The sequence below is a fragment of the Haliotis cracherodii genome, unplaced genomic scaffold, assembly GCF_022045235.1.
Source record: "Haliotis cracherodii isolate W230 unplaced genomic scaffold, xgHalCrac1.p SCAF_5, whole genome shotgun sequence".
NCBI lineage: Eukaryota > Metazoa > Mollusca > Gastropoda > Lepetellida > Haliotidae > Haliotis > Haliotis cracherodii.
The window spans coordinates 36,252,799-36,267,400 of record NW_027266308.1 but is presented as its reverse complement, the minus strand read 5'-3'; the positions used below and the strand labels follow the sequence as shown (position 1 = coordinate 36,267,400).

General features: G+C 41.3%; 1 protein-coding gene across 2 annotated transcripts in view; it reads left to right on the top strand.

Moving 5' to 3' along the window:
- Positions 1-14,602, top strand: part of LOC139442140 (uncharacterized) — a 126,592-nt gene that overhangs the window by 93,299 nt on the left and 18,691 nt on the right. For both annotated transcript variants that reach the window (XM_071222942.1, XM_071222941.1), the window contains exon 16: positions 8,218-8,386. In XM_071222942.1, coding sequence (XP_071079043.1) covers positions 8,218-8,386 — 169 coding nt within the window. The remainder of the gene's footprint in view (positions 1-8,217; positions 8,387-14,602) is intronic.

Below are 14,602 nucleotides of genomic sequence, written 5' to 3'. Positions count from 1 at the left end.
AATAATAGCTTTTAATGGCTGATGGTGGTTTAAGTGTATTGGCGGGGACAGCAGACAAGATTGCTGAGTAAGAGGTTTCTTTAAAATATTTCACTCAAATGCATTAGATAGGAGTTGCTTAAGAAATAAGTGTATATTAATCTGACATGAGTTTATTGACTTGTTTGATTTGGGAGTGCTGAAATATAAAAATGTGTGTGTGTTGTCAAGTGCAGGCATTGAGAGAACGGTTTGTGCTACATTCAGTCTCAGACGATGCAGGATTATCATGTATGATTTAATGTTACATGTTACATTTTCAGAATACCGTATTCGACGTAATAAGCGCCCCGCACTAATAAGCACCCACGGTGACATTTGCTGATATATTGGCTGATGAACAATCCCAATTCGCACCCATTCCGATTGATCAATGTACACAAGACTTATTTATTCGCATATATTACGCACTCGTGTGCGATATGCACCCTTAATTATGGGCAATAAAATTCTGGAAAAATATATCTGTTGTACATTAACATTTCAGGCTATCAGCATAACCATGAAATTTATCTTTCAACTCTGTTATTTTCACCAAAATAATATTCTAACAAGAGCCCCCTATTTCTAATTTTGAGAGCGCCCTGGGCGCTTATTACGTCGAATACGGTAAGTCACATTTCTTTACTTTTTGAGAGCGTTAAGAACTCCTTCGTGTTCATAGTTACGTTCTATTTGTTCTATGTGCTTGATGTGAATTTAACAAAAAGTGAGAAGGCTAATGGTCAGTACTGGTTTGGGAAGCAGTGGTGTTGTGGTGAAAGTGATAGCTTAGCATACAAGGACTCAGGTTTAATCGATATGTGGTCGCAGTACTTAATGTGGGTAGTTAACACCTCACCATTGCTTCAGCAACAACAGCTTACACAGCACCACTGTATTATATAACAATTTTAATGACACCATGAACAAGAGTTAATACCACATCACTGCTTCATGAATAACAGTTTATACCAAACCACTGCTTCATAAATAACAGTTTATACCACACCACTGCTTCATAAATAACAGTTTACAGAACACAACTGCTTCAGAAATAACAGTTTTCACCACACCACTGCTTCATAAATAACAGTTAATACCACACCACTGTATCATTAATAACAGCTTATACCACACCACTGCTTCATAAATAACTGTTTATACCACACCAGTTCTTCATAAGTAACAGGTAACAGCACACCACTGCTTCAGAAATAACAGTTTTCACCACACCACTGCTTCATAAATAACAGTTTATACCACACCAGTGCTTCATAAATAACAGTTTACACCACACCACTGCTTCATAAATAACAGTTTATACCACACCAGTGCTTCATAAGTAACAGGTAACAGCACACCACTGCTTCAGAAATAACAGCTTATACCACACCACTGCTTCATAAATAACAGTTTACACCACACCGCTGCTTCATAAATAACAGTTTACACCACACCACTGCTTCAGAAATAACAGTTTTCACCACACCACTGCTTCAGAAATAACAGTTTACGCCACACCACTGCTTCAGAAATAACAGTTTACGCCACACCACTAGCTGCAGATTACCCAGTGATGCATGGTGCATGTTACATGTCATTGCATTGTAAAAACTATTTCCCCCAAAGGCATTGACATGAACATCACATCCTTCACACATCAGAGTTTATACCTGAGCTGCTAATAACATTTTTGGGATTGAAATATGTAAAACACAAACATTTTTGACATTTCAAGGAAAGAATCTGCACCCTTATCAAAACCGGATATGTCGCCCATAGTGTAAAAAAGTATCTAGCACATAAACAAGTCACGTATCACCACAATTAGGCTATATAAAGCAGTAAAAAGTAACAGTAGTTTATAATCGCCCATCCATACGTGAATTAATTTCCATAGTTTGTAAATGTTAAAGACGCTATCATTGATCTGTTTACATGGAGGTCCTTCTGTTCAAAACTCCATCCAGTTCTTCAGCATGATGTTAAGGCAGCAACACCGCTATCTTTTAACCTTCTCTTGAGAGTCTGGCAGTGAGTGCCAACCTTTGATAAATATCAGCCCAATTTATGGCAGCCTAGATTGCGGCAGTGGAGAGGAAGGTGTCTGAGAAGTGGAGGATGTTGTTAGACCTAGACTCCTTCGTTTAATTCAGTATTTTTAAATCCTGTACACATACTGAGTGTATAAATATGTAAATAGCAGCTCCAGCATAGTGTTTATGATGACTGGAATGAGATCCTTACATGAAAGATGGGAAATCAGGTTTCGATTTGAAAAAACGTTTTTCGTAAATTTAGATTGGTATTTATAACATTTCAATTCCGTATGTGGGATCTGGTATTTCCTGGTAGATGAAAGATTAAATCATGATCAATATATTAAGTTTCATCCAAGCCCGGTTTACTCAAATTTTTTCACGTTGGGAAGATCAGGGTTAAGAATTGGTCTTCAGCAACCCATGCAATCGGGTGGTCGGTCTCGCTGACTTGGTTAATGTGTTTTATCGTATCCATAGATTGATGCTCATGATGTCAGTCAATGGATTGTCTGGTCTAGACTTGATTATTTACAGACTGGTGTCATATAGCTGGAATATTGCTAAGTGTTGCGTCAATTGATAAAAAAACAAATGCAAAATATTTTCAATTCCGTTGATAACACAGAAGTATCCCGAGCATCTCTCCAGAGAGTGGAAGGTCGAGGGTTCCATCCCTGACCGCATCATACCAAAAGACTTTTAACATGGTACTTATTGTTACCCTGCATTGCTCCTTACATTATAGGGCTAAAACAAGGACTCGTCATCGTGGATTGAGTCAGAATGTTGTGTCTGAGTGTGGTATACTTGTTTAAACTGCGGCATGGTATCTCAGTGGACTATAAAAACAGCATTAGCCCAGACTAGTACAAGCAGCCAAATACAAGCACATCAGTATAAAAGTGCAATTATCTTGAACGTGACGTTAAACCCCATTTCTCCTCACAACTCACATTTCCAATGGTCCAACAGGACTTCAAGACAAGAAGATTTTATTGTGTTTGATCAAAACATTTTGTATCACCTAAAATATTTGGACAGTACTGTAGTGCAGTCATATGGTAGAAATTACTGTAATCATTCCTGGAGGTTTTCGGTTGCTCAAAGACAGTCCCATCCCAGATACTCCCAGTGGAGCATATGACCAATCCCTTGTGAGAAACAAAGGAAAAAAATTAGAAAGAAGTGTCTAGAAATAGTAGAAACATTTGAATCCGCAAACTGCAATCCCATCCTCCAAATGCCTGTGACATTCCTGTGTCAAGTAATGTGCCCTGGGAATGGGGATGCTTCTCTCACCCCCTTCCCCCCATGTGAAGTAAATCTCCACACTGATACACAGATCCTGTAGGGGTTGAGATGTATGATGTTATGAGAGCAAACAAGCCCTCCAAGTTTGAAGTATCGGGGAGAGGTATGGCTGCCACCTGCTTCACTCGGAAGAAGGAGAATGTAAATAGACCCATAATTGTTGGGGGATTAATGTCCTCATTTTGTCCTCTTTTGTTTAAAAATGGTATTCCTGGAACTCCATAAACCAAACTCTGGCAGTTGCCTGTTCTCTCAGAATGCATGAAGCTCTGCTTCACTTTCATATTGATGCAATATAGCAGCGAAGGTTACAAGGAGAAAAATCAGTCTTCAAAATCTGCAGAAACAGATTATATAGGACCAAATAGTGATGGAAATTATATGAATGGATAAAAGAAAATTAGTGACACCAGGTGTTCATGAAAAGGTGTCTGCACTAAATATTGTATGATAGCAGTAAGTTCTTTTGCAAGGGAGCCCTTTTGTGACTATCCTCAGCCGAAGCACTTAATCGCCAGCACACAAATCTAAGTCAGCGATCTAACCCACTCAGCCACCGAGGCTTCCACAAAAATGAAAGTCTGACAACTGGTAGTAATTTTTCCATATTGTATGATACATTTGTAGCAGTAAGTTCTGTGGCAAGGGAGCCCTTTTGTGACTATCCTCAGCCGAAGCACTTAATCGCCAGCACACAAATCTACGTCAGCGATCTAACCCACTCAGCCACCGAGGCTTCCACAAAAATGAAAGTCTGACAACTGGTAGTAATTTTTCCATATTGTATGATACATTTGTAGCAGTAAGTTCTGTGGCAAGGGAGCCCTTTTGTGACTATCCTCAGCCGAAGCACTTAATCGCCAGCACACAAATCTACGTCAGCGATCTAACCCACTCAGCCACCAAGGCTTCCACAAAAATGAAAGTCTGACAACTGGTAGTAATTTTTCCATATTGTATGATACATTTGTAGCAGTAAGGTCTGTGGCAAGGCAGCCATTCTGTGACAATCCTCGGCAAACTGGCTGACATGACATATGCTTGTACACAATGTTGGCACCTCTTGTTCACCTGCCCTGATTATACCAGGGATGTTGGTATGTGGCTTTGATACCGCAAACTTAACGCCAGGCGCTAGCACACTTTGAGGTACAAATAATGCATTAAACAGAATACCTATTGAGCTCATTAAGGAAGCTACCAATTATGTTTTTAAATAATCGTACAAGATCATGCGCCTGTGATGATGCAGTGTACCACCTGTGGAAGGGAATTAAAATTGGTTTCACTGAAACTGTTTACACATACTATGTGCATGAAACATGCAATATAATTACACTGTTTTCAGGATGAAAAGACTAGTCCCCATGTTCATCAGATGAAATTCAAAATTACCAGCATGAAAGAAAGCTGCCAGCATGAATCTCCAAAACAGCTATTTCCAAGTCTCCCTAGAAGATGACTAGATGGCTAACCACTGTGTTTATACATGTTTATGTGTACACTCCCCATGTCTCCAAATTCCTCAGGTATCATCTTGATCAGCAGGGGTGCTCATGGGGTTTACAAATTACCTGATACCCGAGCACAGAAACAGTTGGAGGTGCACGGTATTACCAGTATACAATGATTGGAAGCACTAATGAATACATATCTCAAAACATATGGAAAATACTTGGGTATTGCTCTCCTACAAAACCATGCATATTTTTCATCATGTTGCCAAAGTTTACTTCAATGTCAAGTCAAATTGAAATTTTGAAATCCAGAAATTAGCTACTGTTTCTTGTGATGAAAAAGGTGAAACGTATTCGCAACCAGTGTCCTGCATATAATATGTTTATTACGCATGTGTTGTGACCGTAGTAACGTCTAAGTACGCTAACAAATACAAAATGTGCAGGTTTTTTTTTAATTCAGGTTCATGACAAACTACAGTGGAAAGAACACATACAATATGTTTTGGTGCATGCATATACATGCATCTTTATTGCTATAAATCGCAAAATGACAGTCAGGCCAGTATATACCCATTACTAGTAACAGAAGAGTCAGACAAGAACCTCTACAACCATCTTTCCGAGGCAAGGGAGTTGTTACATGACTGACTATAAAAGTCATGTTTCCACCCTTGCCGAACTAGGCTGAGATTTCTGAGTTATGTTTTGGCGATGCCTAGTCCAATCAAAATCGCATAAAAAAATTGACATCCAGTCTGTAAACAACATGGCAACTGCCATTGCAGATTTGAGTCGATTTTTGCAGCATTTACAAAGCATGGGGACCATCAACTGGAAATCGACAGATATTTTCCTAATCTTTTCATGTTGACTCACTTTGCAAAGGAAAACACATTTTATTACATTTATTATTGATCAGATTGTCTTGACGGGTGCTGCCATTTTGTTTGAAGCAAATGCAAGTGATATGAGAAGTGGAATCTGATTGGTCAATAGGAGGGACATCAAAGGGACATAACTCATAATAGCCACATGTGGCACTATGATCAGGCCACAGATTTCAACCTACTTCAGCAAACTGAACTTTTATAGTCCCTTGCCTCAGGAAGATGCTCTACGACTTAGGCCCTATGCTGATAGTATCTAATGGTCCATGTGGCATTAAGTTTGAAGTTTGTTTGTTTTATCAACCAAGCATCATCACCATTACCTGGCCAGGTATGTAGAACTATTAAGATAAATAAAATGGAGGTATAAAACAGGAGCAAATGAAATGTCAGTTTACACTTGTGCATGTGTCTACTAAACATTTTTTATTTCTTTTGATCACTAACTGGTTGTGTTTGGTCCAACTTGGAAAAGCATAGCTCGAGTTAATGGCTCATTAGTGTCGAGAAGCACACCAGACAAAGGAAGATTATTTCAACTTTAAACAGATTCCAGCCTTCACACAGGGAGGGAGATCATTCTGCCAGTGTTTCTCAGCTAAGCAGGACTCGCTTGATTGTCTTACCCTAGCCTACGAGGATGCAAGGAGAATGAAAACGAAGGAAAACAAACACAGGCGGCTGGTTGCTACCCTGAACATACAGACCATAGCCTTAGATAGACACTTGCCGAGATCCCACTCACTCTTAGCCCCATCAGATGCTACATAACACATGCTTTGATGCTGGGGGTATGGGGTGGGAGCACAACAGCGCTCACTTCCTCCTAAATAGCCCAACCACCTTTTAATCTGGCTTCTAAAGTTAGATTGCGATGCTGTGGGCTTGTATTTGATAAACAGAGCTATTTGTGTAGGCTGATGATCACCTGGACACTTTCAACAGTGTTTTTTATTAGGAAACTGAAGTCTAATACGTGTTTGAAATTACGTGTTTATGTCACTTATGACAAGATAAGTTTTAGGGAGATACTGTTGATGTGTTCCTCTACGTATGTAGTGTCCGACATCGTGGTTGAGGTGTCACATTCAATGAGGGGTTTGAGTGTTGAATAGGAATGAACACTGTTAACATAAATACATTTGTAAAATCGTGGCACCTTATGTGAAATAACTTTTATTTTATTTTTTTTATAAAAAAATTTATGAATTATTTATGAAAAAAAAAGAATTAAATAAATACATTGAAGAGTTCGGATCATTTGAACCATCTCTCCATGACCCTTATGACTCAGACCTGAAGTAGGCAGATTAGGTCATCAAGGAACCTCAACTGTGTTGGCTGACTGGGTCATGGAAGTATTTGTGTTGTCTTCATGTTTATTTGTAGAGACTTTCAGGGCTGGTTTCATCATCTAAATATCTGTCCTATCTATATTTTGTGAATGGCCAGCTTGGCCTTGTTTTTTATGTGGCACTTTAGTTTTGTTGCAGTTTGGTTGACCTGAAGCCTTTACACAAGGCAGGGTAATAAATGTCATAGTGTTTGGAATTGTTTTCAAGTCTTCCCTCCCTGTCGACAAAATTAAATATTTCAGAAGGAGCCTCTTTCTTACCAAGAGAATGGGAGGACCTGGTATTTACAAGGAGGTTGGGAAGGCAGGTTTTGTTTGACAGGGCCTGATCATGACCCAGTGTTTTCATGCAGCTGTTTCAGAAGGAGCCTCTGTTTTAGAAATACAAGGTTGGGAGGGCCTGGTATTTATAAGGAGGTTGGGAGGGCCTGGTATTGACAAGGTTGGGAGGGCCTGGTATTGACAAGGAGGTTGGGAGGGCCTGTATTGACAAGGAGGTTGGGAGGGCCTGGTATTGACAAGGAGGTTAGGAGGGCTTGGTATTGACAAGGAGGTTGGGAGGGCCTGGTATGTATAAGGAGGTTGGGAGGGCCTGGTATTGACAAGGAGGTTGGGAGGGCCTGGTATTGACAAGGAGGTTGGGAGGGCCTGGTATGTATAAGGATGTTGGGAGGGCCTGGTATGTATAAGGAGGTTGGGAGGGCCTGGTATTGACAAGGAGGTTGGGAGGGCCTGTATTGACAAGGAGGTTGGGAGGGCCTGGTATTTATGAGGAGGTTGGGAGGGCCTGGTATTTATGAGGAGGTTGGGAGGGCCTGTATTGACAAGGAGGTTGGGAAGGCCTGTATTGACAAGGAAGTTGGGAGGGCCTGGTATTTATAAGGAGGTTGGGAGGGCCTGGTATTTATAAGGAGGTTGGGAGGGCCTGGTATTTATAAGGAGGTTGGGAGGGCCTGGTATTGACAAGGAGGTTCGGAGGGCCTGGTATTTATAAGGAGGTAGGGAGGGCAGGTATTGTTGACAGAGGCTGACCCAGTGTTTGCATGCAGCTGTTTCAGAAGGACGCCCTGTCTTACAAGAGGGTGGGCGGTGGGTGGGTATGTCCTGTTGACTGGGCTGACCAAATGTTTTGTCTGTTTCAGAGGGAGCCCCCCTGTCTTACAAGGAGGACCTGGTGGCCGAGATCAACCTGATGAAGCGGGTCGGATCTCACCCCAACATTGTTGCCATGATCGGAGCGTGCACCCTCAATGAGCCTATTGCCCTCATCATGGAGTTTATACCTCACGGCAATCTCCAGAACTTTATGAAGTGAGTATACATAATGTCTGATTCAGTAGTAGTTACTATGTATACTATGGTGTCCAACAGTCAGTGGTCTACCTTTTTACAGGTGCATGTTTCAGTTATGTAGGCTCATAATTGTGTTGTATACAGGTGATTGTTTGGTCCTCATGAATACAAGCACTAGGTCTGAGTGTATTTAATATGAGGTCCCTATATATATGGCACAAGATGCTATAACTTGTATACAGGTGCAAGGTGGAAGTGTCCAAGAGCCAAATGTATTCAGGTGTAAGATCCAAATGTATTCAGGTATAAGATCCAAATGTATTCAGGTATAAGATCCAAATGTATTCACGTCAAAGCTCCAAATGTATTCAGGTCCAGGATCCAAATGTTTTCAGGTCCAGGATCCAAATGTTTTCAGGTCAAAGATCCAAATGTTTTCAGGTCAAAGATCCAAATGTATTCAGCTATAAGATCCAAATGTATTCAGGCCAAAGATCCAGATGTTTTCAGGTCCAAGATCCAAATGTATTCAAGTGTAAGATCCAAATGTTTTCAGGTCCAAGATCCAAATGTTTTCAGGTCCAAGATCCAAATGTTTTCAGGTCCAAGATCCCAATGTATTCAGGTATAAGATCAAATGTATTCAGGTATAAGGTCCCAATGTTTACAAATGCAAGGTCTATTGGTACCAGGTGTGGGATCCTAGTATGCGCAGGACCAGGATCCCACTGTATGCTGGTGCAATAGCCAAGTGTAGACAGGTCCATGATCTCAGCAGCATGGTGTCACACAGTGTAACACTCTCACCCTGTCAGTCGGGGAGCCCTGAGCATGCAGATAATGCTTCTATTAAAGTGTGTAGATTATGGCACTGCTCCAGTTGTACTCACTTAAGAAAGACATTACCACCTTTTCATTTTAATTCGTTTTAGAACAGTCTGGTCACTTCAGTTGGTTCCAGTGATAAGATGAGTGCAGATCCCAGTGTAATGGATTGTTTGTGGTGGTGCTGGCAACTAGTCCGTGAACCATACTTATTAGTGTAGGAGTATTTCAATTTGCTAGCGATAAGGAAAACCATTTTTATATTTCATTAATTAAGATGTAGTGGGTAAATGGCATTTTTGTCAAGTGCCATCAAACCTCACATAGTAAGGAAGAAAATGAGAGTTTCTGATGATTCAGTTACACCCCTGAGGGAATCTGGGTTAGAATCAGTCCCCAGCAGCCTATGCTGGTCATAAGAGGTGACTTACTGGATCGGGGGGGTGGGGTGGTGGTGGTCGGGTAGCCTAGTGGTTCAAGCGTTCGCTCGTCATGCCGAAGACCCGGGTTCCATTCCCGACATGGGTACAATATGTGAAGCCCATTTCTGATGTCCCCCACCGTGATATTGCTGGAATATTGCTAAAAGCGGCATAAAACCATACTCACTCACTCACTGGAACGGGTTTGTTGTTAGTTTGGGTTTTTTTTGTTAACACCACACTCAGCAGTATTCCAGCTTCATGACATGAGTATGTAAATAATCGAGTCTGGACCAGACAATCCAGTGATTGACATCACGAGTGTCAATGGATGCAATTGGGATACGATGACATGCATCAACCAAGTCAGTGAGCCTGACCACCCAATCCCCTCAGTTGCATCTTAATGCAAGCATGGGTTGCTGAATACCTCTTCCAACCCGGATGTTCCAGTGTTCTAGATCGGGTGAATAGGTTGATTATCGGTACTTGTTATTGTACCCCGATAGCATGGATCATTGCTCACAATATCTATCACTGTATTGTCTGGTCGATTATTCATAACCTGCCTTCACATAGCTTAAATAGTGATAAATGCGATGTTAAACACCAAACACATTTTCGCGATGATTCAGTTAACCTTGTTCCTGCACTAGCGGATAACCCCATCAGCAACCTATTTTTAACACAACAGAACTTTCTGCCATTCACATCACACCTAGCACCCTTGCACCACCCTGCTCCCAATCCAACCCCACACCCAAAATAACCCCTCCCTTACGTACCCCTCATGACACAACAAAGGTTAACACTTTACCCTGTAAACCCAGCTAGGCAGTAATCAGGCTGACACATAGCAGCCAGTATGGAGGGTAGAGTCTCCCCATGCGAAGTATCAGCGTTGATGATAACGGATGAGTGGTGTGTTCAGCACAGTGAGTTGTGCAGGGTACATCTAGCAGACTACTTGCATGCTGGCGCCCTGGGGGGGTGGTAGAACCTGCAGTATTGGTGAAGGTGAATAGTGTGTGCAGGCAACGTCTGGGAGTATATGCGAACGGGAACAGTGTATACCAGATATGTGCAAAGCAATGGTGTGTGAAAAAATTGCAGTATGTATGTGCAGGGGAACAGTGTAAATGATGCAGTATGTGTAGGGAACAGTGTAAAGGATGCAGTATGTGTAGGGAACAGTGTAAAGGATGCAGTATGTGTAGGGAACAGTGTAAAGGATGCAGTATGTGTAGGGAACAGTGTAAATGATGCAGTATGTGTTGAGGGGACAGTGTAAAGGATGCAGTATGTGTAGGGAACAGTGTAAAGGATGCAGTATGTGTAGGGAACAGTGTAAATGATGCAGTATGTGTAGGGAACAGTGTAAAGGATGCAGTATGTGTAGGGAACAGTGTAAAGGATGCAGTATGTGTAGGAAACAGTGTAAAGGATGCAGTATGTGTGTAGGGAACAGTGTAAAGGATGCAGTATGTGTAGGGAACAGTGTAAAGGATGCAGTATGTGTAGGGAACTGTGTAAAGGATGCAGTATGTGTAGGGAACAGTGTAAAGGATGCAGTATGTGTAGGAAACAGTGTAAATGATGCAGTATGTGTGCAGGGAACAGTGTAAAGGATGCAGTATGTGTAGGGAACTGTGTAAAGGATGCAGTATGTGTAGGGAACAGTGTAAAGGATGCAGTATGTGTAGGAAACAGTGTAAATGATGCAGTATGTGTGCAGGGAACAGTGTAAAGGATGCAGTATGTGTAGGGAACAGTGTAAATGATGCAGTATGTGCAGGGAACAGTGTAAAGGATGCAGTATGTGTGTAGGGAACAGTGTAAAAGATGCAGTATGTGTGCAGGGAACAGTGTAAATGATGCAGTATGTGCAGGGAACTGTGTAAATGATGCAGTATGTGTGCAGGGAACAGTGTAAATGATGCAGTATGTGTAGGGAACTGTGTAATGGATGCAGTATGTGTGTAGGGAACAGTGTAAAGGATGCAGTATGTGTAGGGAACAGTGTAAATGATGCAGTAGGTGTGCAGGGAACAGTGTAAATGATGCAGTATGTGTAGGGAACTGTGTAATGGATGCAGTATGTGTGTAGGGAACAGTGTAAAGGATGCAGTATGTGTAGGGAACAGTGTAAATGATGCAGTAGGTGTGCAGGGAACAGTGTAAATGATGCAGTATGTGTAGGGAACTGTGTAATGGATGCAGTATGTGTGTAGGGAACAGTGTAAAGGATGCAGTATGTGTAGGGAACAGTGTAAATGATGCAGTAGGTGTGCAGGGAACAGTGTAAATGATGCAGTATGTGTAGGGAACAGTGTAAATGATGCAGTATGTGTAGGAAACAGTGTAAATGATGCAGTATGTGCAGGGAACAGTGTAAAAGATGCAGTATGTGTGCAGGGAACAGTGTAAAAGATGCAGTATGTGTGCAGGGAACAGTGTAAATGATGCAGTATGTGTGCAGGGAACAGTGTAAAGGATGCAGTATGTGTGTAGGGAACAGTGTAAAAGATGCAGTATGTGTGCAGGGAACAGTGTAAATGATGCAGTATGTGCAGGGAACTGTGTAAATGATGCAGTATGTGTGCAGGGAACAGTGTAAATGATGCAGTATGTGTAGGGAACTGTGTAATGGATGCAGTATGTGTGCAGGGAACAGTGTAAATGATGCAGTATGTGTAGGGAACAGTGTAAAAAATGCAGTATGTGTGGAGGGAACAATGTAAATGATGCAGTATGTGTGTATTTTTAATGGGAACAGTGTAAAGGATGCAGTATGTTTGCAGGGAACAGTGTACATGATTCAGTATGTGTGCAGAACAGTGTAAAGGATGTAGTATGTGTTGAGGGGACAGTGTAAAGGATGCAGTATGTGTGGAGGGAACAGTTTAAAGGATGCAGTATGTGTTGAGGGGACAGTGTAAAGGATGCAGCCTTTGTTGAAGAGAACAGTGTAAAGGATGCAGTATGTGTGGAGAACAGTGTAAAGGATGAATTATGTTGTTAGGGGAACTGTGTGTAAAAGATGCAGTGTATGTGTAAAAGATGCAGTGTATGTGTGAAGGATGCAGCATCTGTGAAGGGGATAGCGTAGCTTGGGGAAATGTTCCGCGCACGCTTAGGCCATGTCAAATGAGTGCTCGTGGATTTTTATTTTTTCATAACATCAAATAGTGATAAAGTCATTATTTTGGTCATTTTGATTTATTTTAGTGATACTGTCGAAAACACATTTCCATGAGCTCTCAATATATATATAACACCTGGTATATTTTTCCACAAGGGGTCACGTGACCAGCCCCTAATGCATCATGATCAGAAATTACTCTTGAACCTGGTTTGGAAGTGCAGAGGATATACACTATGACATTATTACCTTCAGTGTATGGTGATTCGGTGCATCAGTCAAAAGCACATTTTCAGTGCAGTTACGGTTAGATATAGATCATGTACTTTAAGGAAGTTTTGGCAAGTTTCATGTTCCAATATGCTAACAGACATTGGATTCCATCAACTTATGTGGTAGGAGGTTCCTCTGTCATCTGCCCACATCGATGGAACCTGGTAACATTGGCATTTGTTGCAGATCCCTAGAGTCAAGGTTGCAAAGATGGCAATAAAAACCAAAGAATAAAGGAGTTCTTGGAGACTTCCTTGCAGGAATCTGTTGCCAAAGGTCTGAAGTTCATTACCTAATGTTATCTAGAACCAAAGCTGGTCAGAATGTTTTACTTTCAATAAACATGCACTTGGGAAGTGTTGCTAAATACAGGCATGCACCTCATTATCCTCTAACTGCTTTGTGTGGTGAATGAGAGACATGCTTCAAGAACATTACACATCATTTATACTCTGACTTCGGGGGCACGGCTGGCCCAGTCGTCTAAGGTGCCGCGATTTTCTGTGCAGAGTTGCATCCCTTGGACAAGCCAGAAACCTTTGATTGTGGGTTCGAATCCTGGTTCGCCCCAATTATGTTTCTAGGTTTGTCAGCACCATACCCATGCTCGTGGGTTTCACTGAAGTGCTAAACATCTGAGACCTGCATCACTTCAGGCTTTCCTCCCACATTAAGCTGACACGCCGTGATATAACTGGAATCCTGTTAAAAGTGGCATTAAACCCAACTCACTCACTCTAACCAGACAATCTCTTCCTTGGATGAAATCACATGCATATGTGAGCCTCCGACCATTCAGTAGTTGGAATACCTTCACCATACATCATGTTACATATCCTATGAAGACACAACGAGGCAAGCAGGCCGTTGTCATATTACAGAAGACCAGAGGCAATTTATCATCAAATAAATGCTATCATACTAAAAAACTGCACATCAAACAAACAGTTTATAGTTTTTACAGTATGGTAATACTGGCATGCTTGGCAACTGTTTCCTCCCTCTAAGACCACCGAATGAGACCTACATCACTTGGGGCTTTCCTCCCACATTAAGCTGACATGCCGTGATATAACTGGAATACTGTTAAAAGCGGCGTTAAACCCAACTCACTCACTCACTATATTCTGACCTCAATCGCAGAGCTTCAGGAAAATTTTTGTGTCTTTTGTTTAAGGATTCCACTAGACAAAAACTCACATTAGGATATTGAATGAAAGTAGTTTTATTTGCCCATTCATACTCGCATTGATTTGAAATTTTTTGATAATATACACATACAAGAAAGAAAAATAAGTAATTGTTTATTCTGTAATTATTATTTATCCAGTGCAATGTGTATGGTTTCCGGCCACTGCAGAACAATGTCATGTCTGGTACAATAGATACATGTGTACTGTAATATATGAAACATACTACATTTTAGACATAAAAGGCTGTTTTTTTATCGCATTATACCAACTGACACAAACAACTTCTTGAACACCTGGTGTCGTCACTGATTTTCAGTTGCCTTACGTCCAATGGGATCTGTTTCGAGGGTGATCGAGACTGGTTATTCACAGGTGTTGA